Source organism: Anser anser, assembly GCF_964211835.1.
Source record: "Anser anser genome assembly, chromosome: 9".
Classification (NCBI taxonomy): Eukaryota; Metazoa; Chordata; class Aves; order Anseriformes; family Anatidae; genus Anser; species Anser anser.
In genome coordinates, this window is record NC_139729.1 from 7,653,622 (window position 1) to 7,679,365 (window position 25,744).

Here is a 25,744-nt window from a genome sequence, read left to right on the forward strand (position 1 = left end):
TTGGGATTGTGGGTTGCAGATTCAGATCTCTGGAGTTACTCCAGACCTGCATTGTGTTAGCTGACATCACGATGTGGCCTTCAGAATTGGAGGGCCAGTACCTGAAAGCGATATATCGGTGTCAAGAGCTGGTCCCCAGAAATGGGCAGCCGGGGTGAGCTGCCTCCTGGGTGTGCAAAATCTTCTTCATCACCCTTGTCTCATTGCAGTTCCTGATGTGAGCCATGGGGAGCTGTGGTCAGACCTCAGCTCCTGGATTGGGTTCGGTCTAAATGAGGGCAGTTTTGGTATGCTGAAGCAGTCTGTGCTAAAACTGACGTGTACAGCCCAGAAGATGCCCAGGCTCTTTCTGAATCCTCAGCAGTTGCTGCATGTCTCCAAGAGCTAAAGCTGGAGTAGGATGGTAAATATAAAGTACTCTAATAATCCTCAACTACTACTATTCGTTGCTGCTAACAGCCTGTTTTTTTTTCTGCGAGCTTTTGATTTGATGCAAGTCAGAGCCAGCTTTTGTGGTTTGGCAAGATTTGCAGTGCAGGTTCTTCTGGGAGAGGCAAGAAATGAAAACTTTAAAACAGAGGAAATGTTTAAAACATAATAATGCAGTGTTAACAGTCTTTAAAATCTCATTTTCAAGCCCCTTCCTTTATGAACACATCATTATAAACATAACTGATGAGGGCTGGTCCCTGGATTTGAGAGCTTGTCCCTTGTTTTTCTTAGAGCTCATAGGCTCTGGGTTGTGGGCCTGGAAAGAAAGGAGGGATGCTGTGTGCTGTTCATTTGGGGATGAAGATGTCATGTGAGAGTATTCTCTGGGTGAGCTGGATCTTTTCCTGAGCAGTGCAATTTCTAGTAACAAGGAAAGAAAGTTGAGTTGCAGAAGCGTTATGACTGACTGGAAGGACTGAGAGAAGCAGACCACGCTCAGCTGTCACACCGCTTCACGCTGTGTTGCCAGGACTTTCAAATGCGGGTGAATAACCTTAGGCATTTTTCTCCAGTGGTGTAGACTTAAAGTCTGTGCTTTAAATGCTAAAGCTTGAAAACGCTGGCCTGAGTCTTGGCGCATCTCCATTTCCAGGCTGGGAGGTGTTCCTCGCCAGTTGTCCCTCCTTGGGGAGGGAGAGGCAGACGGTGGGCAGACAGCGGGCTGGGGAATGTCTTGGGAGCCTTCCAGGGGCTCGGTTGAGCAATCAGGCTTCTGCGTCCTTGTCCAAGTCCTGTCCCGGTCCAGTTATCACTGGGAGAAATGTTTGCTCCTCTTATTCGCAAAGATTAATGAAAAAAATGGAAGTGTGTGCACGGTTCATTGTTGAAGTGCACGGCCAGTCTGCAGGCTCATGCCGGCCCCTAGGAGAAAGCCGTAGCTGTCGGCCTGGCGGCGAGGAACAGGGACGCCAGGTTCTAGCTCCGTTCCTCAGATGTGCGTCCGCATCTAAACTCTGTGTGCAGATAGGTTCACAAACGCAAAAGCCTTCCATGTTCTTGTCCTTGGGCGCGTATATGGGTTACACGTATGCTATGCATATGCTTGGAAATTTGGTCATGGCAAAATGCATTCCCCTTCGTTTGCAAAGTGGATTGCTGGGAGTACTTGGAGCTTGGGATGGTGGTACCCCAAAACAGGGGTCCTTGAGCGGTTCAATTTTGTCTGGGCAAGAGAGAGGTGTGGGTGTATGGCCCCAGGGACTGAGAGTCTGGTACGTGCAGCCCTCTGGGGCTGGATGCTTCGCCCTTCACTTGAACTCAGCACAGCAGTTACTGGAGTAGGTTGCTCTCTTACGTGAATAAAATTATCAGGATCTGGCCTGGAGAATGTTGCCTTTAGAAATTATTAAAAGCATATTTGATTCCCTGTGTTGTGTATCCTTTTCCTGCTGTGAGATTATTTGATAATATAATTTACAAAATGCCACGTAAAAAACCCACAATATTACAAGGTAAATATTTAAAGAGAAAACTTGAAATGTGCCAGGTTTCCCTAAATGTGTTTTGTTCCAGTTAATAGAAGATCTTTTATTTTCTTGTTTGGATTTCCAAAAGGACTTTTTTCAGTGTTAGATTCCCAGAAATCTTCTTTTTTTTCTTTCTTTTTTTTAAAAGTAATTAATAATGGAGCAAGCTTTTAGTATCTACCCTGGAAGGTAAAAACCCTTAATCACAGTAACATCATTAGTGCTTTCAAGCATTTAATTTTGATGCTTGACAAAGCGCATAGCCATTGATAAGAACAAATAAGTGTTGTTGTGTGCAATTGAGGGAAAAAAGAAAAGCATGAAAACCCCTAAGCTTCAAGTAATTAAATTTAAATATGTTATTTGAATTTAGCTGAGATAATGTACAAACTGTGGGTATATTTTTCAATCAGTGAAAGACCCCTTGAGTAAACATGATCCATTTAAATTCAAATCATGGGGAGTGGAAAGTAAACCCTGCTGTGGTTAAGAAGGCATCTTCACTAAAACACTGGGCATTGTGTATCTTCCATAGCCGAGTACTGATGTTCCCTAGTTTTATAAAGGGCTGTTTTCACTCATGGATGCCTACATGCCAGAGACTTTATTGCATCTATTTATTTCCTGTTTTTTTCCTTCTCTCCCCCACCCCCCCTTAATTTGAACCAGTAATGAAAAACTGACACTCTGCCTCTGCCATCCTTTAAAGTGCCTCAAAACTGTTATAATTCAGCACTTATTAGCCTTGGGATATGGCTTTATGGCATTTGGGTGAAGTTTTTGTAGTACATCTGTGCTCCTTCTCTCTCTGTACGCCACAAGCTCAGAACTGCAGTAATAAAACTACTAGTAGGTGTTTAATGGTAGGTTATTGAGGAAGTAGATAAAAGAAAATTGCAACATTCACATCAGTAGGGCGTGAAGTTTTTTGAGGGAGAGGAACTGCTGAGCTTTGAACTAAGAAAAGTTACACTCAGTGCTTTTGTTCAAGGGGACCACTTTTTAAACACCAAGAGGCCTCGTCATTCTCACCTGTGAAATGGACTGTTCTGGTGGGACTTGGTGCGTGCTACCTGTGTGCGTGGGGCAGAAGAACTTGTGGGTACTCGGTTGTGCACACTGTTCTTTGGGTCAGGCCATGCTCACTATGTTTTCTGCAGGAACGCATGTGTATAACGAACAGCTAGCCCACGCGTGTGTGAGAGAAGTTTCTGCCTTTTATTCTGCTCGTGATCAAAGAGTCATTTTACAATCTGCTACATGTTTATCTTCACATCATCTCTGAGGCAATATAGAGGCAAAAGGCAGGAGAAAAAAGAACGTAAATACTGTGCGCAAGCTCACCCAGGAGCCGCCAGCGTCCGTGCCGGCTGGGTTGCTGTGAGAGCTGGCACAGTGATGCCCTGTCTGTCCAGCACTCTCCTGCTTGGCTTCTTCGCCCTTCTGCGTGCGGATGACCAAGGAGACCCAGACCTGATGTTCTCTCAGAAGCCCAGCCCTTCAGCAGTAATTTGTACTGGTCACCTGGTAGATCTTGGAAAACACACGAACAAACAAACGTGAGTTGCAGGGCTATTTGCAGATGTCAGAGTTGGTTAAGGAGTGTTTTATCCACGCAGTGGGATAGCTGTAGTACTCCCTGTGGCTGACAGTCCAGTTCCTCGAGGTCCACAGAGGTGTGGATAGTCATCCTGTTCCGTAGACCCCTCTAGGTTTGTGTTGCAGAAATGCTAAAGAGCTCCCAGACTGCTTCATGTCCTTTTGGTACTTTGTCCTGTACTTGGACTTCAGCACTCTGAGGATTTCTGTAATGCGTGTGGAGAGGCAGGATATACAGCCAAAACAAAAAAATAGGAAGCAAATGGTCATCCGCACAATAAGAGGCAAAGGAATAGATCTAAAGTTAAGTAGCACAAAGTTGCATAATGGTTAGTATTTGACAGGAGGGGTAAAACTAGGGTTGTTCTTACAACTCTAATAGTAAGAATTAACAAAGGAATTGATGTACAAGTACTTTCCCGTCCTGGAGGCAAGGAGCAGGTCGTTTATTCCAGTATGGAGTAGTGCCTGAGATCAACTGTCTATTTTTGAGAGACCTGAGAAAGCACTTTTGAAACTGTATAAAACCGAGCATCTTCCACAAGGGCTGGAAGTTAATGCATATTCTGCTGCTGCAAATGGCCATTTTACAACAGAGGAGAAATGCGTTTCCATACAGCACTTACCAGCCCAACATTGAAGGACTCAGTAAATTCCAATATAAATGCCTGAAGAAATGAAATGGGATACCGAGGAGGTTAAAAAGAGGTTGAAGGAAGGAAAGTGAACTTTCTCTCTGCAATTCTTGAGGTCAGACCAGCATAAGTGAAAGATTCTCAGTAAAATGAATTGCCTGTCTGCCTGGCATGAGGCATGGATTAACTAAGCAGATTTCTCTCTGGTTGGTTTATCAGCAACGTCATGTATGTTTTAGGGTAACAAATCTGATCTGTAATTTATTATCTGTGTGGCATTCTTGCTGCGAAGGGGAAAAAAAGTCCTATTCTCTGTTGAGGAATGGTGAGGTTATGAAGCAGGTTTTCAGTCACGCCGCAGATACAACTTGATGGAGCACACCTGGATCCTCCCCGTTGGCTGTGTTTATAGTCTCCTCTGTCATCCAGTATTTGCCTTTGCATGTGAGAGACAGACAGGGAAAAAGAGAGAGGTTCTGGAGGCATTTCTAACAGAGATGCCAAACTGTCAGCTAGTAAATCAGGAAGCAGCTCCCTGATGGTTTCACATCAAGAGGAGACACCCTTTGGTGACTTTGTGGCGTCTACTGGTTATTTTCACTTCCATCAGAACTGTCTGATATGGTCAAGTAGGTTTGAGGCTTTCAACATTCAATTTTCCTTTCATTTATTGTGACTGTTTTATTTATTTGTCTTTCTTGGTAGTTTTCAAGGATATGTTTCAAGGATACTTTTTTCTCTCTTTAACGCTTTCATGGATCGTCATCCCAAAGTTAAGGGTAGAAAAAAGCAACAAAAAGAAAGGGAAGGAGGCAAAAAAGAGCAACACGTCTACAGCTTCAGGGGACAAAAGAAGAAATATATTCAATTTAGGAAGACCTCTAATCTCTGGTTATACAGGACAGCTTTGTTAGATAAGATTAAAAATTTCATGAATGTCCCTTTTTATCCCTGGAGACTCCACCATTTATTCCAGCTATTGTCGGCATCAAAAGAGCTTGATAACAGCTGGCTAGAGACGTGACCACACAGCAACACAACAGCAAGAAAGGGGCAGCCGGGTTCATAAATCTTCAGAAACCCCGTTCCTCCTGCACTGCCATGAATCTGCTGCTATCACAGTCAAAGGGAGAACGCATTGTCCTCCAGCCAGGCAAAAACCTGAACTTCAGCATTAGCAGGGGCTCTATTGAGTAGGGCGCACAATGAGATGCTTCCCATTATCTTCTGCATTGCAGCCCTTATTACTGCACACAGATACAGTTTAAAGGATCTTTGCGTGTAGCTCGTTGCTAGGTCAAGTTTTTCCCCAAACTAGGCAGCCCTTACCCATGGCAGTGCAGTCCTGCTTTTTCTGTTCCTCACATCTGTACAGTGCCACATGGGACGGGGTCTGGTTATGCCAGTTCGGTGCACAATGGGCCAGTCTCTGGTATCTCCTGGCTGGGAAGGAGCTATCAAAGGCAGAATCTGGCCCTTGGGCGCTGAGCTTCCTCATTCTCCAGGCACTGCTCACAGACATGGGCGGGTGTAAGCAGGGCAGGTTAGGAAGCACAGATTGGCTCAGACTCCTGAAATACAAGTTTTCTGGTTTTCATGGGAGGGTCCCAGTTCATATGTATTCAGCTTTATTCTGGTCTTACTTAATTCAGTGGCAAAGTTTTCTCAGCTTTAGAGAAAACCAGATTGGTCTGTCAGGAATTTCATAGTTCCTGTAGAATGAATAGCTAATGCAGTAACACCAGTTAATTTTAGGACATGGAAGAAGAGAATCATTATGGACCAAAACATAGGGACAAGTCTGTGTGCTGTGTCTAACAAAGGTTTAAAAACAAAACAAAAACCAACAACAACAACAACAAAACAGAATCTATTAGTATCTTAGCCTGTTGTGAAGGTTTGTACCTATGCATTATGAACATCATGGTGTTTAGGAAACTGCAGTGTTACCCCAAATCCTACTGTCTAGTATGGCCCAGCATCTAAGAACAACCTTTATTAGAGAGAAATTAAATGCAAATTTGTTAGAGAAAACAGGAAAAACACTTAATGCTTCTAACCCCCACACAAGAAAAACACAATTTCTGAAAGTGCGTGTGTTGTGCTGAAGAAAAAAGGTCTTATTAAAACTAAATTATTGCTTATATCTTTTTTTTTCTCTCTCTTTTTTTTTTCTGGCAGCTCCATCCCCGATTGCATTGATCCAGGCTAAAGAGATAACGAGGCACAGCGTTGCCTTGGCCTGGCTGGAACCTGACAGGCCAAATGGAGTCATTCTGGAGTACGAAGTCAAGTACTATGAAAAGGTACTGTTCAAAAATGGACAAGTGAGGAGCTTTGTTTGAATTTGGGAAGAGTTTTTTACTTCATTCCATTTCAGTTTATTTCCAGATAGTATTCCATCATTTGAAACTGAACAGATTCAGTTTAATAATATCCAATTAAGGATTTCATGCACTTGAATGGTTGTTTGAAATAGTAAGACTTATAGGCTATTCCAGCTGTATGGTAGGAATTTATTCTGCTATTTTTTTCTTACCTAGGAACTGAGCTTTTGTAGCAAGCATATTTATAATGAGAATCAATAATGTTGGGCAGAAGTGAGACATTAGCTTTACATCATAGACAGAAGTATAATAATGAAGTATATAATACGGTAATCAGATCTGTTTGCCAATAGCTTCTGCTTAGAGTAATGGTGTGGGCTGGATGGCTTTTAATAGAGAATAAGGAAAGAAAATTACATTCTTCATACTTTCCAAGTTACACAGAGATGTTATTCCTACAAATAACTTCTCAGCTATGGAACTATGAAGAAAGCTATTTTCTTTGAAGGTCCTCTGCAGAAATGGACAATTACTTGGTCTTGCTTGCACACTCTCTCATGTATATGTGTACTTTTTTTTTTTTTTTTTAATAAAGATAATTGTGTATTTGCTTCCCTAACACACACAGAAGAAGGCAACCGATTTTTCAGGGAAACTAGATTAATGCATTTTCTGATGCATTTTCCAGCCAAAAATGGAAAAATTTTAAAGATTGGGTTCGTGGAAGACATTTTCTGAACATTTTCTTTTTTGAAATACATTACCATTTTTTTTGATACAGCTTCTGGCTGGTAGGAAGAAAAAGAGTGCCAGCATGTATGAGTAAAATGTTTGTTCATCAGGAGGATCATATTTGAAGGCTTGGCTATTTTCCAAAGGATTTCATTGTGTGATTTCTTAAGTAATCAGTGATATATGAGCATCATACCTACTGTCTCACCACCCTTATTTGGCTTGCTCAGAGCTCCATGCAGCACTCAGCGCTAGGGGTATTGAGCAAGGCAGACAGCAGAAGCCCTCGGGACGTATTTTGAGAATTCCATCGTTGTTACTCATCTTCTTTCATCATAACAGTTTTGGCAAGGAAGTGGGATTCCATGGTTCGTGGTGCAGTGAGGCATTTTTACTTGATCACTTCTTTTCTTGTTAGGACCAAAATGAGCGGAGCTATCGCATTGTGAAGACAGCCTCCAGGAATACTGACATCAAAGGTTTGAACCCCCTGACTTCATATGTGTTTCATGTGCGGGCCAGGACAGCAGCAGGATACGGAGACTTCAGTGGACCGTTTGAATTCACAACTAACACAGGTAGTAACATGCCCGCTGATATCTTTATTTTCTTTGAGCGAGGAGTGAAAATGTAACTGAGCTGTGTGTTGGGAGTCTCCCGTTGGTTAATTGGACTGTGGTGTATCTATTCTGGGAAAATGTTCCTCCATGGCTGCATGACTTTTAGTGGTGTGATAAACCTGACCTTAGACATCTATGTTATATTCTAGACACTAACAATGAAAATACTTCAGAATGGCCTAAGGAGACATACAGCTTATAAATACTTGGAAGCTACTGATGCTTCAGAGATACATGTGTCTATTTTGTTTAATGTGTGCACATGTGTTTTGGAGCATGTCATTTGCAGGGGAATGGAACCCTGTTGCTCTCCTTTGCAAGCTATTGACATAGATCACTTAGCTGTCCTGCATCAGCTCAGATATTTGCACTTTCCCTTGCCTAGTCATATAAGGACAGAATGTTTGAACTATGTTGTTAGTACAGCTTTTCCTTTTGTTCAGGGTAACATGCAAATTTTCCCCCCAAAATGTTTGCTTTTCAGTGGTAGGAAGGTGATGTGACCAAGCCTGTTTTATTTTGGACATAAAAGTCTGTTTAAATCAATTTAAGGTCATGCCAGTCAGTGGCAACATCCTTCAGGATGTTAACAGCTGAAAATAATCAATCCAGCAGGAAGACGGAAGACATTTTAAAATGGCTTACTCTTTGTGTCAGTTGGGGAGTGATCATCTGGCCCCACTGAGAAAATGAAAGAGGAAAGAAGAGTGGAGAGCAATTAGGAAGGTGAAAGAAATAGCCATTATACCCTCTGAGCAACACTGAAGGGGAGAAGGAGAGGGAGTCCTTGTTCCCAGTGAACTGAAGTTCCCCCAAATCATTATCAAACGTCACGTCTTCAGCTAATTAGGGCCCTCTTGGAAAATTGTGTGAAATGACTATATAATAAAGGCCTGAAAGTAGATTTGAGCCCTACTCTAAACTACCTTCACAAGCCAGAAAGCCTCATTGAGTGCTGCCCAGGTTGATATTTTGAGGGTGTCTGACGCTAATGCTCTCTTTTCTGTTTCCAGTTCCTTCCCCCATCATTGGCGATGGTACCAATCCCACAGTGCTGCTTGTTTCAGTGGCTGGCAGTGTTGTTCTTGTGGTCATTCTCATTGCAGCCTTTGTCATCAGCAGGAGGTAAGAACTTAAGCTTCTCTCCCCCCTTCTCTCTTTCATGAGGGAGCTTTTTGTCTCCTCCAAACAAAGCTAAATTCTTTGATTAGCATCATAAACAGTGCATTTGCATTACAAGCCTTCTCCCATGTAGCTTTGATCTTCTCAACATTAGTACCACAGCAGCATGTGATGTAATGGCAATAGTTCCAGCTCTATTTGCCCTTGAAATGCAAAGCTGGTTCCAATAACTGGCACTGAGAATCAAGCCAGCTAGAGATTTGTGGTTAGTGTAATTTGAAGTTAAGTTTAATGGGTATGGGTACAGTAGATTTTCTTGGACTGACTCCTGATACACAGGGAATAAACAACCACACTGTTATGAACTAAGCTATCAGACTTCTGTGCTTGTGATTTTGTCTTACTCTGTTTGAGTCTGCATTAGTCTTTGGGTTAGTCCTTCCACTGTGTGTGGAAATGACGGTAAGGCAGAAGCTGCAGTCGTTCAGCATCATACACAGTAACACAGCAGAATGGGTTGATGGTTATTTGATCAGAGCAGAACCGTAATCTTCTACCAAGTACTTGTTCATTCCCAAATTCAACCAGTGCATCAGGAACAATCCTGCAAATGGGAGGACAGTGTAGCAGAAACACAGTGTGAGTGTTTGTCTTCAAGTTTATGTTCAGTCTCATTTAAAAAGATCCCCATGATTTTGCTTCAGTGTAATTCAGAGATAAAATTGGACGTATCGTTACTGCATCTGAGGTGTGGGATCTGAGGGATGCAAATTTTGTCAATCTCTGTTGATCAGTTTAATGGCATCAGCCATAAATGCACACAAATTTTCTTGATTTACTCTCTCACTTTAAATTGTCTTAAAGAGCAGTTAAGTCACTATAGTTGTAATATCTGGAAAGTAGTCAAGCATTGTTACAGCTTTCTGTGGGTGTTCACCTCAAAGCCTCCATGCTGGCAATAAGAAGGAAGAACAGGCCATATGAAAATGTAATGTGGAGAGACAGGTTTATTAAAAGCCATTGCAACAGAAAATAGCATCACTGAGCTTGATGACTTAATCTCCTCTCCGCTTTTATTGATCACTTTATTATTTAAGGCAGGATTGATAGCAGGATGCATTGGATTTCTAATTATGAGTCGCCACCTTGGAGAATTGAGCCTGTCGAGTTGCTTTGAGATGATTCCTTCCCCTCCTCCCCCTATAAAAAAAATGTCACTTCCCAAGGCTGATAAACACTGCTTGGTGATTGGCCCTCAATGGATCACTTTTTAGAAAATGAAATGTCAGCCCCTTGCCCTCATATTGATTCTCTTTAGTATCAGCCATAAAGCTGTCAAAGGAAAGGCTGCCTGGAGCCAGGTAGCTGACAGACTCGCTGGTGTGGGTGCCTGCTCAGCCAGGTCTTCTCCCTGCTCAGGTTGTCTGTTCAGTTATCTCTGCCCACAAGTGTTTAACTTGGACAGAGTAAAATAAATAAATAAATAAATAAAAATAAAGGCAGGTGGGCTGTATGGACAAGAGGTTGGTCCAAGCACTGGTGGGATTGGAGGTAGAAGTAGTCTGGTGGCAGTGGGTTCAGAGATGCCCTGTAGTTCCATACTGGTAGGTCTTAGGGAAGCTGTGGAAGGGGAAAGATATAATAGCAAGATGAACGACAGTGAAACTGCTCTGTGCATACTAATGCATGTGCCTTGTTAATTAGCAGCCTTCCTCAATACACAGCTCTCCAGTAGCTGGAAGTAGTTCTCAATAAACAGAATCGACTTTAATATTCACTATTACACAAATGATTTTAACCACATCACCAATGTCATTTAGAGGTGTGGGCTTTGGGGATATTTCGTGATGTTCCTATACCAGCTGAAGTTAATAGCAAAATAATTATACTTTGTTCCAAAATTACTTCAGTTGAGGAAATGCTTCTTTGTCCATACAGTCCCTATGAGGAGGTTTTGTAATATAGCTATGACCTAGAAGTCATATTTGTACAATCAAAACTGTGCTTTGGCCTGTGGACATGGCCTCTCTGCATCCATAAGCCAAGTGTGGGAACTGGGCATATGCTGGAGGTGCCCAGTTTTGAACTCTAGGTTGTTATTACTAATTTAGCATTATGTTTTTTCAAGTCATTACTCAAATCCCCAAATTCATCTTCTCAGCAGAATTTGTCAACAGACTTTGCCTTCAGGCAGCTCAAGCTGTTTGGGTCTGTCCTGCGACCATGGTGTTTGTGTCAATGTGAGAACTAAGCTGCCTAAATGTTAGTTTAAATTTACTGAGGTTAGGACGGGCATAACCATACAGCAGGATGCAGGAGAGGTAGCAGGAGCGTTTCTAACCCCTACCCTGTAGTAGCACAGAGTAAAATAACAGTGACAGAGTTTTAAAAGATTTGGGAAAGTGTAAAACAGTAAGCTGCTTTCTGGAGGGGTTTGGCTGGAGTAAGTTGGCCCTACAGATTCCTTTGGTCATCCAAGAGTTACCATCAGAAATTCTGATCGATAGGTTGCTTTACCTTCTGCTCCATACAGGGAGCTGAACACGCTTCTGCTCCCGGTTGTGGCTCAGCACGCCCCACCAGCTGGGTGCCCGAGCACTGCAGCACCTCCAGCCCTCTTCTTTGGGGTGGAGAAAGCGGCAGCATGGGCTGTGGGGCACGGGCTCCATGCTGCTTCACCTCAGTGTGTGCTAATACCCTCTGCCGTTACCTCCGGCTGGGCAGAGGCCTTCCCCTCCTTATCTCCAGGCCCCACCTGTGGATTTCCCTATGTCTCTGACCCCTGCAGCTTCTGAAAGCTTCTGTGTTCTTTTCCTGAATACGGCTATTTAATCACTCTTGCCCAAATCCCTGTAATTACGGAATTCAAGCCTGTGACAAAGGCTCCCTTCTGCCATTCAGGTGAGGTGCCCCGAGCAGCCGCGGCCCCGCGGCCGGGGGACAATGGCAGGCAGGAGTGGCCTGCCCCAAGCCAGGCAGGAAAGGTCAGCAGGTGACAGGGGCAGAGGTGGAAGCAGGTAGTTAGTTTGGAAGGTATTATTTAAAGTTAATAAGCTACAATTATATTGCTTGAACAGCAATCCCTTTGTTTCCCTCTGCTTTTTGCATGTCTTTGGGTTTTAGTGGGGGAAGGTTATTTTTATCTGTTGTTAGGGTGATTTTACTTTTTAGAAATAAGATTAAAAGCATTTTTACCTACTTAAAATGCATTCATGCAAAGCCATTTGTGTTTCATTTTCCCATCTGTATCTGAAGACTAATAATATGAATTTGAAGGGGTCCTGCTTAAATTGCGGGATCTTTTTTTCTTCTTTTTTTCCTTCTTTTTTTCTTTCCTCCGAGAGAAGTTATGTTGTACCTGAAACCCTTTCTGCAATCCCCCCTAAGCTGACTTAGCCCTGCATGGCACTGGGTGAGATTTCTCCTCCTAATTCAGGTCAGGCACTGGGAGCAGAACGTAGTCCCTCAGTTTCACTCAGCTCTTTTATACCAGAGCCGTAAGTCCTCAGGCAAAAAAAAAAAAGGTTTAAATTGGTGTTTGGATCCAGTGTGGTTTTTAATAAGGCTCTTCTTGTGATTTGGCGCCATTTGTGTTTAATTGACTTTCATCAAGAAAAAAAGCTCCCAACCACTTATGGTTGGGTATGTACCTGCTTCTTATGTCTGAACACAAGTCCTGTTGATGATGTTGGGAGCTGCGAGGCTTGGTTCAAAGATCACGTAGTCTTCACATGTTGAACTGGATTTTTTTCCTTCTGTTCATGTGCAATTTATAGTTTTCATTACTAGAATAGTGTATTTAATCCCCAACAATAAAGGGTTGCAAAGACAAAAGCTAGGACTTGGCCTTTCAGCTGAGAGTGGCGGGAAGCTGCTGTTCCCTGCAGGCCGGGCAGAAGGCAGGTGAAACCAAGGCTCTCAAAGTCACATGTTTTCTCCAAATTTTAACCTCTTAATCTCGCATCTGCCGGTAGGTCTTTCTCTCACCTATTCTCATTTTTCTCCTCTACCTATTCACTGTTTTCAGAGGTCTAACCCAGTCTCGGCCTGGGGCCCCAGCAGACCTGGTTGGCTCCTGCCCTGCTCCAGGCAGCAGGTTGCGCATTGCAGGCACCACCGGTCTCACCGTCCTTCCTCTGGGCTTGGTTTCTCTTCCTTCCTTCTTCCTCACTCCAACCCAAACTCTTGTCAGTGGCTAACTGGGGTCTGATGTGCTGGGAGATTTGCTGTTGACTTCCATAGGGACAAGGAAGCTGAGGAGTAAACAACAACAAGCCCTTCTCTTTGGCAATGTCTGTTTTTGTGCCTGGTTCTGAATTTTCCATGAATACGCAAAATCAAATCTCCACATGTACATACCGTTAGATTTTGGGCAATCCCAATACACATTTGTTTGAGCTACATATCCTCTCTATTGGATTAACCTCTTGCATTAGCTTTTATGAATGCAGCTTGTCCACTGAAGTTTAAAGCTGGACTAATTAACTATGTAACTGGATACAAAATCATGTGTGTACTTGTAGAAATAATAATCTATAGAATTAACATACTACACTGTATTATTGTGTCCAGCTCGGGCTTAGTAGAGGAGCTCTGACATCAGGAGTTCTTTACTCCCCTCAGTTGTACAGTGATTAAAAGAACAAACAAAATCCTCAGGATCTGCATTTTTGATGGTCAGGGTTTTTTTTTGCTACCACCCTGATTTCTGCGTTAATAGACTGCTTCCACCTTTAAATTTGCAGTTAAAGAAGAGTGTTGGTATTGGCATTTGCCTAATTGGGTTTGAAAATCAATCTACCAAAGCACCTCAGTCGTAGCATCTAATTCTATATAAGTTCATGCTAAAAAGCAATTTCTGTGAAAAATACTTTTTTCACAGTATTGCAAATGTGCATTTGAAGAAAAAGTAGCAGGAACACAAGCTTTCTTTTCTTTGTTTAAATGCCGAGATGCAAATATGGAGATCTGTGTTTCCCCTAATGCTTTGTTGATGCCAATAACACTTAGAGCAGTTTGAGGAGAGGAGTCTCCTACCCTTCTGGAAAGTGTAAGTTGTGTCATGGGCTGTTGTAGGGGAGCTGCCAAGCACAGGTTGTGGCAGGTGCAAACAGCTCGAGTCTCGGCAGGTTAAGAAGACAGAGCTTGTCTCAAAGTAAGATATTTATTTTGAACTGTAATGTTCTTTTTTGTTCTGACAGGCGCAGTAAATACAGTAAGGCTAAGCAAGAGGCAGATGAGGAGAAACATTTGAACCAAGGTAAAAAGGCAGTGGTGCTTGGTGTGTTTTTTTTTTTTGGTTCGGTTCACAAAACATGTTCCATGTTCAGATGCTTGGCAAATAAGAGATAACATTCCTCATGAGATGAATATGTTTCTGTTTTCCTTGCTTCCCACCATCCTCCTTCAAAACTAGGCACTTTAGTAACAGGGGCAATAGAAGCATCTGGGTAAAATTTTTGAGTTGGGAGAAAGGTCCATGGAATTTTTCAATTATTCCTTTCCACTGAAAGATTTCGATTTCTATGAAAAATCATGCTATCTAGGCTGTCTAGGCATGACTTTTCACCACAATATTCTGCAGAGGCAGCTTTTGGATGGACCAGAGGCAGTCCTGCAGGAAAGGAAATGCGAACTTTGCTACCCTATTTCCAGGGCTGAATCCTAGTGTTACTTCCACCCCACTTATCCGCTTACTAAAACTATTACCTGAGCTCTTGGATCCCAAAAAGGAAATGTGATATCTTTTATTCTCACAGGTCTATAGCCAGGCTGTTGGCCTGGCAGTGATTGATGGCAATGACTTGTGAAATTCATTTATTGGCAAAAGGCTGTTTCCTTACGTCAATATTGGGAAATATTAAAGGATGACATTAAAAAAAAAAAATCACGTTGAGGAAAAAATACATTAAGGCCTTCCTTCTTTCATCAGTCATTCCTGGCTTACAGTACATTTTTATTGTGCACTCTCTTTGCTGTTGTATATCATTAAGGCTTCAGTCTCATATGTTATGTGTTCAGCAGCATGTAGATCAGTGACTTCAAATAAAACATTTCTGCCTTGCAGGTGTTAGAACATATGTGGATCCTTTTACATATGAGGATCCAAATCAAGCTGTGAGGGAATTTGCCAAAGAAATTGATGCCTCCTGCATAAAGATTGAAAAAGTTATTGGTGTGGGTAAGTGCCAGAACTTTTGCATTTTGTGCAGTAAATATAGTTTAAAATTTGCTTTTAGGAAACGTGGGATCCTGTGATCTTTGTATGACAGTTTCCCAGAATGAACCGATTTAACATTTTGACAGTACAAACATGTGCTTCATGCTCATGATCATGGATTCTTGTGCCTTTTTGCTTAAGGGGAATTTGGTGAAGTATGCAGTGGACGTCTCAAAGTACCAGGAAAAAGAGAGATCTGTGTTGCTATTAAGACTCTAAAAGCCGGTTACACTGATAAACAACGGAGGGACTTCCTGAGTGAGGCCAGCATCATGGGACAATTTGACCACCCCAATATCATCCACTTGGAAGGAGTAGTTACTAAATGTAAGTAGGTCATTTTCATGACATGGCCAATTTAGAAGTCACTGAGAAATAAAGTCTGTGGGTGTTTTTTTTTTCTTTTGTTTTGTTGTGTTTTTACCCTCTTTCCTGTGAAATGACAGATGGAACAGATCCACTGATAGCTAATAGGAGGAAATCAGTGTGGGACAAGTCATTAATCTCGTTGTCAGCTATAAATGGGTTTATGGTTTCAACTGATACTCTATCTGTAGGCAGCTTGTACAAGATTTTGTAGGGGGAATTAATACAGCAGGGGTTCACATTTTTTTTTCCTTTTTGCTATGCCAAGCAGGCATCTTTCACATCTTTGCTAGTCTGAGCTGATTGTTACAGGATAGGCAAAAGCAGATGGTGAGCAAAGAATTTAAAATAGTTGGGAGAAAAATCCCAAAACAAAACTACGGAGTCATATGTTTAAGGTGCAAAGCACAGATGTAAGGAGCAAGCCTTTGAAATGAAGTATTCTGTTTTAGTATGAAACTTTCTTATTTGTTTTTTTTCTGATTTACAGGTGTGATAATTTCACTTTGCAGAAATTACTTGGCTTATTTTTTTGTTTGGTGGTTTGATTAAATTTTTGCTTTATTTATTTATTTATTTATTTATTTTTAAGTCTGTTAGCATTCACTGTACCATGAACCCTGCCTTAGAAAGACGACAGAGCTTACCGGATGCTGTTTCCAGGCTTGAACTGAAAATACACCTGTGAGACAGATGCACTTGGGTCTGACTTGATGAAACACCACTGAAATGATGTAGTTATTGTCCCTACTCCGACCGCACTAGGTAGCGTGTTGGCAAAGCCTGACACTGGTTGCTAATCCTAAGAGACCCTTTGCATATAGGGGTTTGTTCTCAGGGCAGAAAGAGCAAAAAGAAAGCAGACAGTGAGCTTGTGAGCTGCTGTTAGAGCAGGAGCTGGTTGCTTACTCTACCACGTAACGTTTCTGGACATCTCACCCCTCTAACAGTTGTGGAAAGGGGCTCGTATTGAGTGTCACTGTTTGGTTTTCAAGATAAATTCTGCTAGGGAAAATAGGTGCTTGGGTTTCTTTTGCCTGTCATTTACTGAAGGCCTCCCTCAAAACTGAAATTTAAAACAATGCTCTGTTTAAATTTTTCAGGTCTGATTCTCGTCTCTCTTTTGTTGTTGTTGCTGTAACAAAGAGGGGGTGTTTGTGGTCAGCTCACAGTGTTTGCTGCAGGCAATGATTTTTGAAGCACCTCTGTAAAAGCAAGGCAACATGGGAATCTTTATGTTGAAAACCCACTGAGGCTTGAACCCCCTTAGCTATTACAGCTTTAGCAGTTATAAATGGCTGTATGCATTTGCATAATGCAGTTGTCACTGAATTAAAATGATTTGAAATTTTCGCCGAGGAGGTAGCAGCCTGACCCAAGAACGCTTCATTGCCTGGCTCGCAGTGAGCACTGCTCCTGCAGCAAGCCAGCTTGCTTACCTCAGAGCTCGCGTGTTTGGTAAACAGGGCTACTTAAGAAGACATTTATCTCAATTTCTCCATAGGTTTTCTGAATGCTGTGATAAATGAATGCATTTAATAAACTGAAAATTAAAATGTGAGATAAATAGTGGAGTAGGTGGGGGTTGAGGGGAGAGAGGCAGCAAAAAACCGTGAATACATTATTGGCTGCTAGTCAAGTACTTTAATAATTGATTCACTGATGGTAACTTCTCCTCTCTCTTTCCCTCTTCTCTGCTAAAGAAGTGCCTGAGTAATGAAATTATGTGTTAATGCACTGAAAGAGTCTCCCTTTCTTCCTTTCTATGTTGACATAGTGTCTTTTGATTGAGGGAGGTTAATTAAAACTCATTTAGCTCTATTTGTTCAGTGGAAGCATTCCGGTCACAGTTGCAAAGGATAAATGAAACAGTGACACATGCAGATTTGGTTGGAGTTTTCTTTCTTTTTACCAAAGAATGCTGGCAAAGGTGAATTAGAGAGAGGATATTATTGTACTACATCTCTGTCCTTAAGGATGCGAGTACTCAGCCAAGGTCACTAAGCCCTACATCCAGAATAGTTTGCTTTATGCCATACTGTCTCTCCCCTACTTTGTTCATGCAAGTCAGAAAGGGTTCAGCTGCCAGACTGGCATTTCACAGGCATACCAGTTTGCTTGTGACCAAAACACTAAGATTTTTGATACTGGTTGGAAAGGGGAAGGAGAATCGGAACAGTAAGTGGCCTGCAAAGGCTAGATTGGAACTGGAAAGGTGAACTAAATTAATGATTGGTGAAATAAGTGATGTGTCTCACATATATGTTGGTCTAAGTGAAATGATGTAAAACCAGTCAGTAGTCCTTGTAGTACATAGTTTTCTAACCCCCCCCAAAAAGAAGAAAAGGACTGCTTCAAAAAGGGAAATCCCTCAAAAATAAAGGGAAAATCATCTTGACGAAAAACTCACTGAGATATAAATGAGGATGGGAACTTTCAGTGCTAAAATATTGCATGTTTTCAAACCGTGTTGTTCTGGAGCAAAGACTTGCTGGTGACAGTAGCATGGAAAAGCTGAGCAGTTCTGAAACGTGATACCAAGACAGAATTGAGCTATGTGCAGTCTGTGATGTGTCCGTTGATCCCTTCTGTTTTCATAATGTTTTCGTCTTCAGAGCTGCCACAGAAAGTACTAGAGAAGCATTTTTCTTGGTCAGTGCCTTTTATATCAGAAGAAACTTGCTAGTTCGAGTAGCTAAAGCAAACAACTGGGTTGCCATGCCAGCCTGGTGTTGATGATAAGGTGATCCCCTGACTCCAGGTGGGCTTAACAGTGCTCATCTTGGGACTGGGCTTCTGCCATTCTGTCTTTGACAAGTCACTTACCTTCTCTACTCCCATTGCTCACTTTTAGAATGGAGATGATACTGGATCCTTTTCTGCAAATACCCAGATGCTGAATATGGAGCATAATGAACCCCTTGAAATAATTAGCGTTACTTGTATGTACCTAAATGCTTCCAGTTTCAGCACTGTATGACTTTGTGAAGCACTTGAGGCAACATCAAGCATTACTTAGATATCTGCTGTTATTTATAGGCAGCAGAGTGCCTAGAAAGCATCCCCATGTCAGCGAAGTTGCATCACATTTCTCTTCAGATTGCCCAGGCTTGGTTCTCTGTATTGCAGAGGGGAAAGCTGAGTGCTGCTGAAGCATCTTAACTCATGTGACACAATTCATTGAATCATTTATCCTGTAGTTGAATTCATGAGGCAAATGGCTTTGGCTTTTTTATAAATAACGAGAGACAAAGGATACAGACTTGAGACAGAGAAAGTTGAGAGGAACAGTTTGTATTTTGCACTCTTGTCTTCGAGTACCTTGTAGCTGCTGACAACTTCTAACTCGCCTAAAGCGTTGATCTTTTGAAAGAGAGGGAGACGAAAGCGTTCATGAATTCCATTTTAGAAAAGGAAAGCTTTCTAGTCTGTAAGCAATTTAATTACACTAAAGATTTTTGTCAAGTTTGAACAGATCTTTTTTTCTGAGCTCTCAATTATCAATTCATGTATTCCTTAGAGACCAGGAGCCACTTTAGTTAAAGACCTTGTCAATGAGTCAGACAAAGGGTTAACCTTCCAGATGGGGCTCTTTGAATGTTCCCAACCTATAATATTTCTTCTCTTGCTCCCCACAGCTGAGGCATAAGCTTGGTGCTTTTCAAATTAAATGAGATTGTGCAAGACAGGTGTCTTGGCAGTAAAATCATGTGCAACCCATTTTTATCCCATTAACATCGGTGTTCATCAAGAAATTGTGTTTTTCTTTCTGTGAACTCTAGGTAAACCGGTAATGATCATAACTGAGTACATGGAGAACGGCTCCTTGGATGCCTTCCTCAGGGTAGGTGATTTCTTCATAATAAGCTAAAGAGATTTTATACTGGGAAATGTCTTATGGTTTCTTGTTCTGGTTTGCCGAGGGATACTGAAAATTCAGCTTTCTAAAAGGAATTACGTTTGTACTTGGGAAATTCTTTCTCTTTTCTGGTGTTGTTCCTATCAAAAACACAGAGTAAATGCAATGTGGATGAATACAGAATAAATGTGATGTTTAAAATAGCAGGGTCTTAAATAATCCATGTTTAATGGGAACAGATTTGATTTCTCCATTTTTGAAAGCATTGCAATGCTATAGACTCATTAAAACTGGATATATAGCAACCCAGATACTGCATCAGTGGAAGCTGTGACAAAATCTCTGAGTTTGTACTTTACGGGTGAATTATAGACGCTAGTCAGGAGAGTGGGGACATAACATTGCATTTTATTTGGGAGAAGATGAGGATCCAGCGATATTCTCTTGGCCAATTTCAGCAATGGCAATAATGTAGCTTTTAGCTTAATGCTATGTGATTTTCTTCCTTTCCCCATACACAGAAGAATGATGGCAGATTTACAGTAATCCAGTTGGTAGGGATGCTTCGTGGCATTGGCTCAGGAATGAAGTATCTGTCTGACATGAGCTATGTGCATCGGGATCTAGCTGCTCGAAACATACTAGTCAACAGCAACTTGGTCTGCAAAGTGTCTGACTTTGGCATGTCCCGTGTCTTGGAAGATGACCCCGAGGCAGCTTATACCACACGGGTAAGGAGGGAGAGAAAACGTCCAGTGGGTTTTCTGATGTTTTTGTCTGACTGTGAGAGGTTACAGTGGTTTGTTTTAAAATAATCTCAGTCATAAAGTTAAACCTATATCACAGCATAAAAATAAACATTGGCCCAGACTCCATAACTGCTATAAATTGATGTAGTGTTATTGCTCCATCAATGGCTACATCAGTATTTCTTCTCTGAGATTGTGACCCATGTACTCATCTGGTTTCCTCAGTGTGCTAGGAGTGCGTGATAAGAATCTGATGCCAGAAATTAGAGCCTGGGCTTCTATTCCTTCTGATATCTACACATACGCATAATTATTTGCAACTGGCTAGTCCCAGTGAGGTTTCATACAGCAAGTCTAGATGTGCTACCAAAAAATAGAGTTAAAAATAAATAAGTAAATAAATCAATTTTTGCCCATCACAAAGCTCATCTCGTAACTTTGACTCCAAATAATTCGGGCTGGGAATAGTGTGGGGCCTGCATTCCCAAGTTTGGAGGTGATAAATGCTTTTGCCTCACTTTTTGTTTGTTTATTTGTTTGTTTCTTTCCTGTTTTGTCTATATTTCCCTGCATCCCACTAATTTTGCTAAGCCATTTTAATATGCTGCATGTGGAGTAGTGCTAATGCAAGTACTTCTGGGCACAGAACAACATCTCGACTCTTACCAGCCTTTGTACCAATACCTCTGTAATTAACATGTGCGTGGAAAAAAATCTCAGTTTATTAAGTCTCTTTTTTAAATTGCTTATTTTCTTCATTTTTAAATATCTGCCGTTCTCCATCTGTTCTCCCTAGCGCAGAGTTTGTTTGCAGCATTCACATTTTGCAGTTTAATCCCAGCACACATCCTTTAATGGATTCACATTCATTACAGGGAAAGATAGACTTGTGTACTATTAAATGCTGGGCAACCTTGGTATTTCTCACTTTTAAGGATGGCAAGTGGAAAAAGCAGAAGCAGAGGTCTGGAAAGCTGTATTCGGGGAAATCAAAGTTTAGTCAAACAAAAAGACAAGAAAGAAATGATTGAAAAGCCTCCCTTTGAATTTAGTGAGTGCAGATACAGTATTATGTTTGTTCTCGAGTAAACTAGAGGGAATCAATGCAATTTGCATTACAGTGCATTGTCTTCATTTGGTATCAGCAATGAAGGATCAGAAAAATTTGGATAAACTCCACTGTACTCAAACAGCTAAATAAAAGGAGCTTATTGACAATTTTTAGAATGACGACCATTTATAAACAATGTCTACGCATCTGTGTCTGAAAGGGGGAATAGAGCTTTTTCATAACCAGAAACGATGCAGTCAAATGCAATTTTTAAAGCGTCCTTTCTTAAGAGAATGGTGCGTTTTGCTCCCCGTTAGTAATATCTCATTAAAGTGATAGCATCCTGTAGCCCCATGAGGCACTTGCTGCTACGAACTGATTCACAAAGGGACTGATGCAAAGGCCAAAGGAGCCAGACGAAGGACCCCTTTTGATTTCAGTTGGCTTTGGAACAAGTCCATATTAAACACTTGAGAGAGATACTAGGACAATTAAGCATGCACATGCTGCACTCAGTTTTGGATAAAAACTATCTACAGGATTGCTGAGAAAAAAAAATGCCAAAATAAACTTAATCAAAAAAGCATGAAAGCAAATGAAAAAAATAAATGAAATCTTTGTTTGGCTTAAGTCATTCCCCAGATGAAACTGCAGGAAACCAAAAGCTCAATTAAAAACACCTTGTATATTAGCATAAACAAGAGGAGAAATCTGTGGCCTGGGATCGCTCAGCTAACGCAAAATCGGATAAACAGGATGGAGTGAACTCCTTTTAAAGCAGTGCAGGACCTCAGTGGCCCGGGTCAGGTGCCCAAGTGTTCTTACTTGTTTAGAAAGAAGTACTGTAACAAGAGGCAGCTCTCTCCAACAGGTATCAAAAGTAACTCTGCAACCTGGTCTGGTGTGGTACTCCTCCCAGCCGGACTGGGAGAGCCCAGGGGCTTGCTTGCCTTCTCACATCTCTGGTAGGAGCTGGGACATTGCCCATGGGAAACACCACAGTATTCATAAATCTTTGCAGTTTATCCTCTCTTTATTTTACCTTTTTGAAAAGCAAAACGTTTATAATCCCATTTCTTTCTGAAACAGGCCAAACAGGTCAGACAGGCAAGCAAGGAAATAGCAATTAACAGCATATACTTATTTGTTTTGTCAACCAAATCTCTGAAATACACTGTACAACTCCTGGCTTTTTCTCATGCTTCAGCATAGCCCTAAGCAGAGATCTTGTAGAGGACTGATAAAAATACACTTAACAATGTACTGTTTCCCCTCCATGTGACTAAAGAAAACAGATGGGCAGCATTGCCTCCTGGTTGGATGTGACAGTTTTATGGCACGGAAAGGGAAAGTGAAGGCCTTTTAAAGAATAATCTGGAATTGCATACAGGAAACCATTTTGTATTTGTAATGGCAATGTAGAACAGTGTCAGCCACGCACATGACTGGGTCAGTGACTCACTAGCCTGCGGTTTCTTTTATTTGTGACAGGGTGGCAAGATCCCTATCAGGTGGACTGCACCAGAGGCAATTGCCTACCGTAAATTTACATCGGCGAGTGATGTGTGGAGCTACGGCATCGTCATGTGGGAAGTGATGTCCTACGGAGAGAGGCCTTACTGGGATATGTCCAATCAAGATGTGAGTTTCCCTCTGAGGCTTCCTCTTCCTTTTCTCTCACTTTCTTCCCCCACACTGTTATCTTTTTCTGTAGATGTTCCCTGATGTGTTTCTATGTCTGTTGCTGTGCAGTTATAAAACACTCCAGGTTTTTAAAAGGTTATCATGAGTGGTGGATTCATTTTCCCAGGGAACCTCTCCAGAGTAAAGAGTTCCCTGAATACTTCAAGTGTCGTCTGTGGTAAGGGAATAGGGGATTCTCTAGTTAGGATCTAACTTGTGCGCATATCTTTCTTCTATTCTTTTTTTAAGGAAAATTATTAATCAGTTAAAGAAAACAGAGGACAGAGGAGAATGGAGAAAAGAGAAATGAATGTATTTAAACTATTAGATCATAACACTGTAAAGAGAAGGAAAAGTTGAATATTGATTCTAAATCTCAAGTTTATTGAAAATCTATATGAAAAAAACACTTGAATTTAATGGGGTTTCCTATTAGTAGTTAATTCTTCAAACCCCAAAATACTTGTAATTCTTCCAGATAATTTTATTTCTTGTAGGAAATCTGAAACAACACATCCAAAATCCAATTCTGATTATCAGAGCATCCTTGTGACAATTGCATAGGTGCCCCCTGAGGACATTAAAGAGCAGCTTTCCTAAATGACCGTTCTTAAATTATGTATGTCCTGTTTAAGTGTACCATCTGGACTACTTCAGTGTATTCCAAGAGGGACCGCACACAATGGCTGCTATTCCAGAAGAATATTTAATAATAATACTAATAAGAGCTTTTGCTAATAGATTTTTTATTAAATTAAAAAAAAATCCAGTGGAAATGAGACATAGATTATCCATAATACTTTTCCCATGGAATTTGCAAACATAAAAAGGAAGAAAAAAATGTTAATCTGAATATATATGGTCACGGGAGTGGTTAAGTCATTTTACAAGTCATCTGCTTTCTTATGTAGAGCCGAACATTTTCAAAGAGTGTCTAGATGTGATGGCATTTAATCTAAACAGGGGGATGTAATTTTAATTTCCTTCTGATGTGAAATGTCTCTTCTGGCACCCAATCTTGCCTTCCTTTGCTAAGAGGAAGTCATCAAGACTTAGCAAGAAAATAAAACACCAGATGTGTCTGAGTTATATCAGGCATGTCTACACAACACAGTGGAGCTCTGCAAAAACCACGGAGCTAACATACTAGGCTGATACACACTGCTAATGTGCAGTGCTAGACCATGTCAAACAGCTAGTCTGAAGAGGACAATCAAAGCCAACAATACTGTCTTTGCATCCCCTTTTTAGTACCTGGCGTAGACATACCATGTTTTTTCTCCTTAACAGCAGTGAAAGCCGTGCTTTCACAACAAAGCAGAAGTGGATTTGAAATTATTCTCCATGTCTGTTGAATAAAGAGGAGGCAAAAGGATCTTCTTACTTCCTGAATTTGTGAAAACCACTTTGTGGTCACTGATTAGCTGCTAATAGTGCAAGCATTTTCCCCCCACTCTGTTCTCCCAGTGGATTTTCGCCACTAATTGGACAAGACCAGAACGAGGGAATTTAGTGCAATTCAGTCCCTGTGCACTCTTGGTCTTTAGTCTCTTGTTGAATCCTGCCAGGAAACTCATATTGATTAAGGCCTGAAGGCTTCTCAGCAAGTCCCTGTCATCTCAGAATTGAGCCCTGGTCATGTCCCATTCTCCTGAGAGAACTAACAAGCCATCAAAGTACTGAGCTCTGGAGCTGTCTCTGGAGGGTTCGAAATGCCAGCAGCTTGCAGTTTTTCTGGATCCTATTAAGTATGAGTTGCATAAGTGAGCTGCTGCATAGGACTACAGTAACTTTTTTGGTAAAGTTGCACCAAAGGGTTCCTATCTCTGCATTTCTTTGAAACGCACAGTGGTGAGCAAACAAGTTCTCTACAGGCCTGTATTACTGACAGAGATGAGCTAGCCCAGGAGAAGAGGAAGGAGGGGATGATCTGCTGTCCCCTAAAAATGATGGGAAAATGTTCATCACCAACATAACTATGTACCCAAAATTGACGGATGTTAAAGATTTGTTGTAGATCTATTGCTTTGCCAACTTTCTGTCCATCGAGGACAGTTTTGTCTTTTTTTCTATTTTGTCTTCCATTTATCCAATGATGCTCTTTCATGGTACATTGCTGTGCGGTATCTGATGCCTGCTTTAGATGCTGTACCCTTTCAGTTTTGAACTGTTGAGGAGAAATGACAGTACTGAGACCACCAACTGCTTGAGTCTGAGTGCAATCTTCCATATTGTTTCACTTAATTGTGGATTTGTTTCCATACTTCAGATTGCCCTAGGATAAATGATACTCAGCTGGTAGATGTGAGTAGTGTCTGATGTTCTCTAATGTCTTCCTAATTGTGCCATTTGCAGGTTATTAAAGCCATTGAAGAAGGGTATCGGTTGCCACCCCCAATGGACTGCCCCATTGCTCTCCATCAGCTGATGCTAGACTGCTGGCAGAAGGAGCGCAGCGACAGGCCTAAATTTGGACAGATTGTCAACATGCTGGACAAACTCATCCGCAACCCCAACAGCCTGAAGAGGACGGGCAGTGAGAGCTCCAGGTCAGCTGTGCTTTTGTATCGGTGATGTATGGGGGAGCAGAGTGGAGGTGACAGGCAGAGCTGCAAGTCACCCAAGCTGCTGCTCCGGGATTATAGCGTGCTCTGCCGAGCCGGGCTGCGCAGCAGGCGTTGCGCGGTGCAAGAGAGCACAGGCCGTCCTGGCACGCTGCCGAACCCAGCTGGGCACCTCAGACTGTCTTCGCTCTGTGAGAAGGAAACTCAAATGAGCTACATCACACCAGTGCTGGCCAGGTTTTTAACGCAGTCTATGTCC

At 41.7% G+C, this 25,744-nt stretch overlaps 1 protein-coding gene across 3 annotated transcripts in view; it reads left to right on the top strand.

The window, feature by feature from the left end:
• Positions 1-25,744, top strand: part of EPHA4 (EPH receptor A4) — a 99,019-nt gene that overhangs the window by 65,509 nt on the left and 7,766 nt on the right. For all 3 annotated transcript variants that reach the window (XM_083848592.1, XM_083848593.1, XM_083848594.1), the window contains exons 6-15: positions 6,374-6,498; positions 7,670-7,829; positions 8,885-8,996; positions 14,195-14,253; positions 15,061-15,174; positions 15,355-15,540; positions 19,362-19,423; positions 19,960-20,169; positions 22,730-22,879; positions 25,277-25,470. In XM_083848592.1, the coding sequence (XP_083704718.1) occupies positions 6,374-6,498; positions 7,670-7,829; positions 8,885-8,996; positions 14,195-14,253; positions 15,061-15,174; positions 15,355-15,540; positions 19,362-19,423; positions 19,960-20,169; positions 22,730-22,879; positions 25,277-25,470 (1,372 nt within the window). The remainder of the gene's footprint in view (positions 1-6,373; positions 6,499-7,669; positions 7,830-8,884; positions 8,997-14,194; positions 14,254-15,060; positions 15,175-15,354; positions 15,541-19,361; positions 19,424-19,959; positions 20,170-22,729; positions 22,880-25,276; positions 25,471-25,744) is intronic.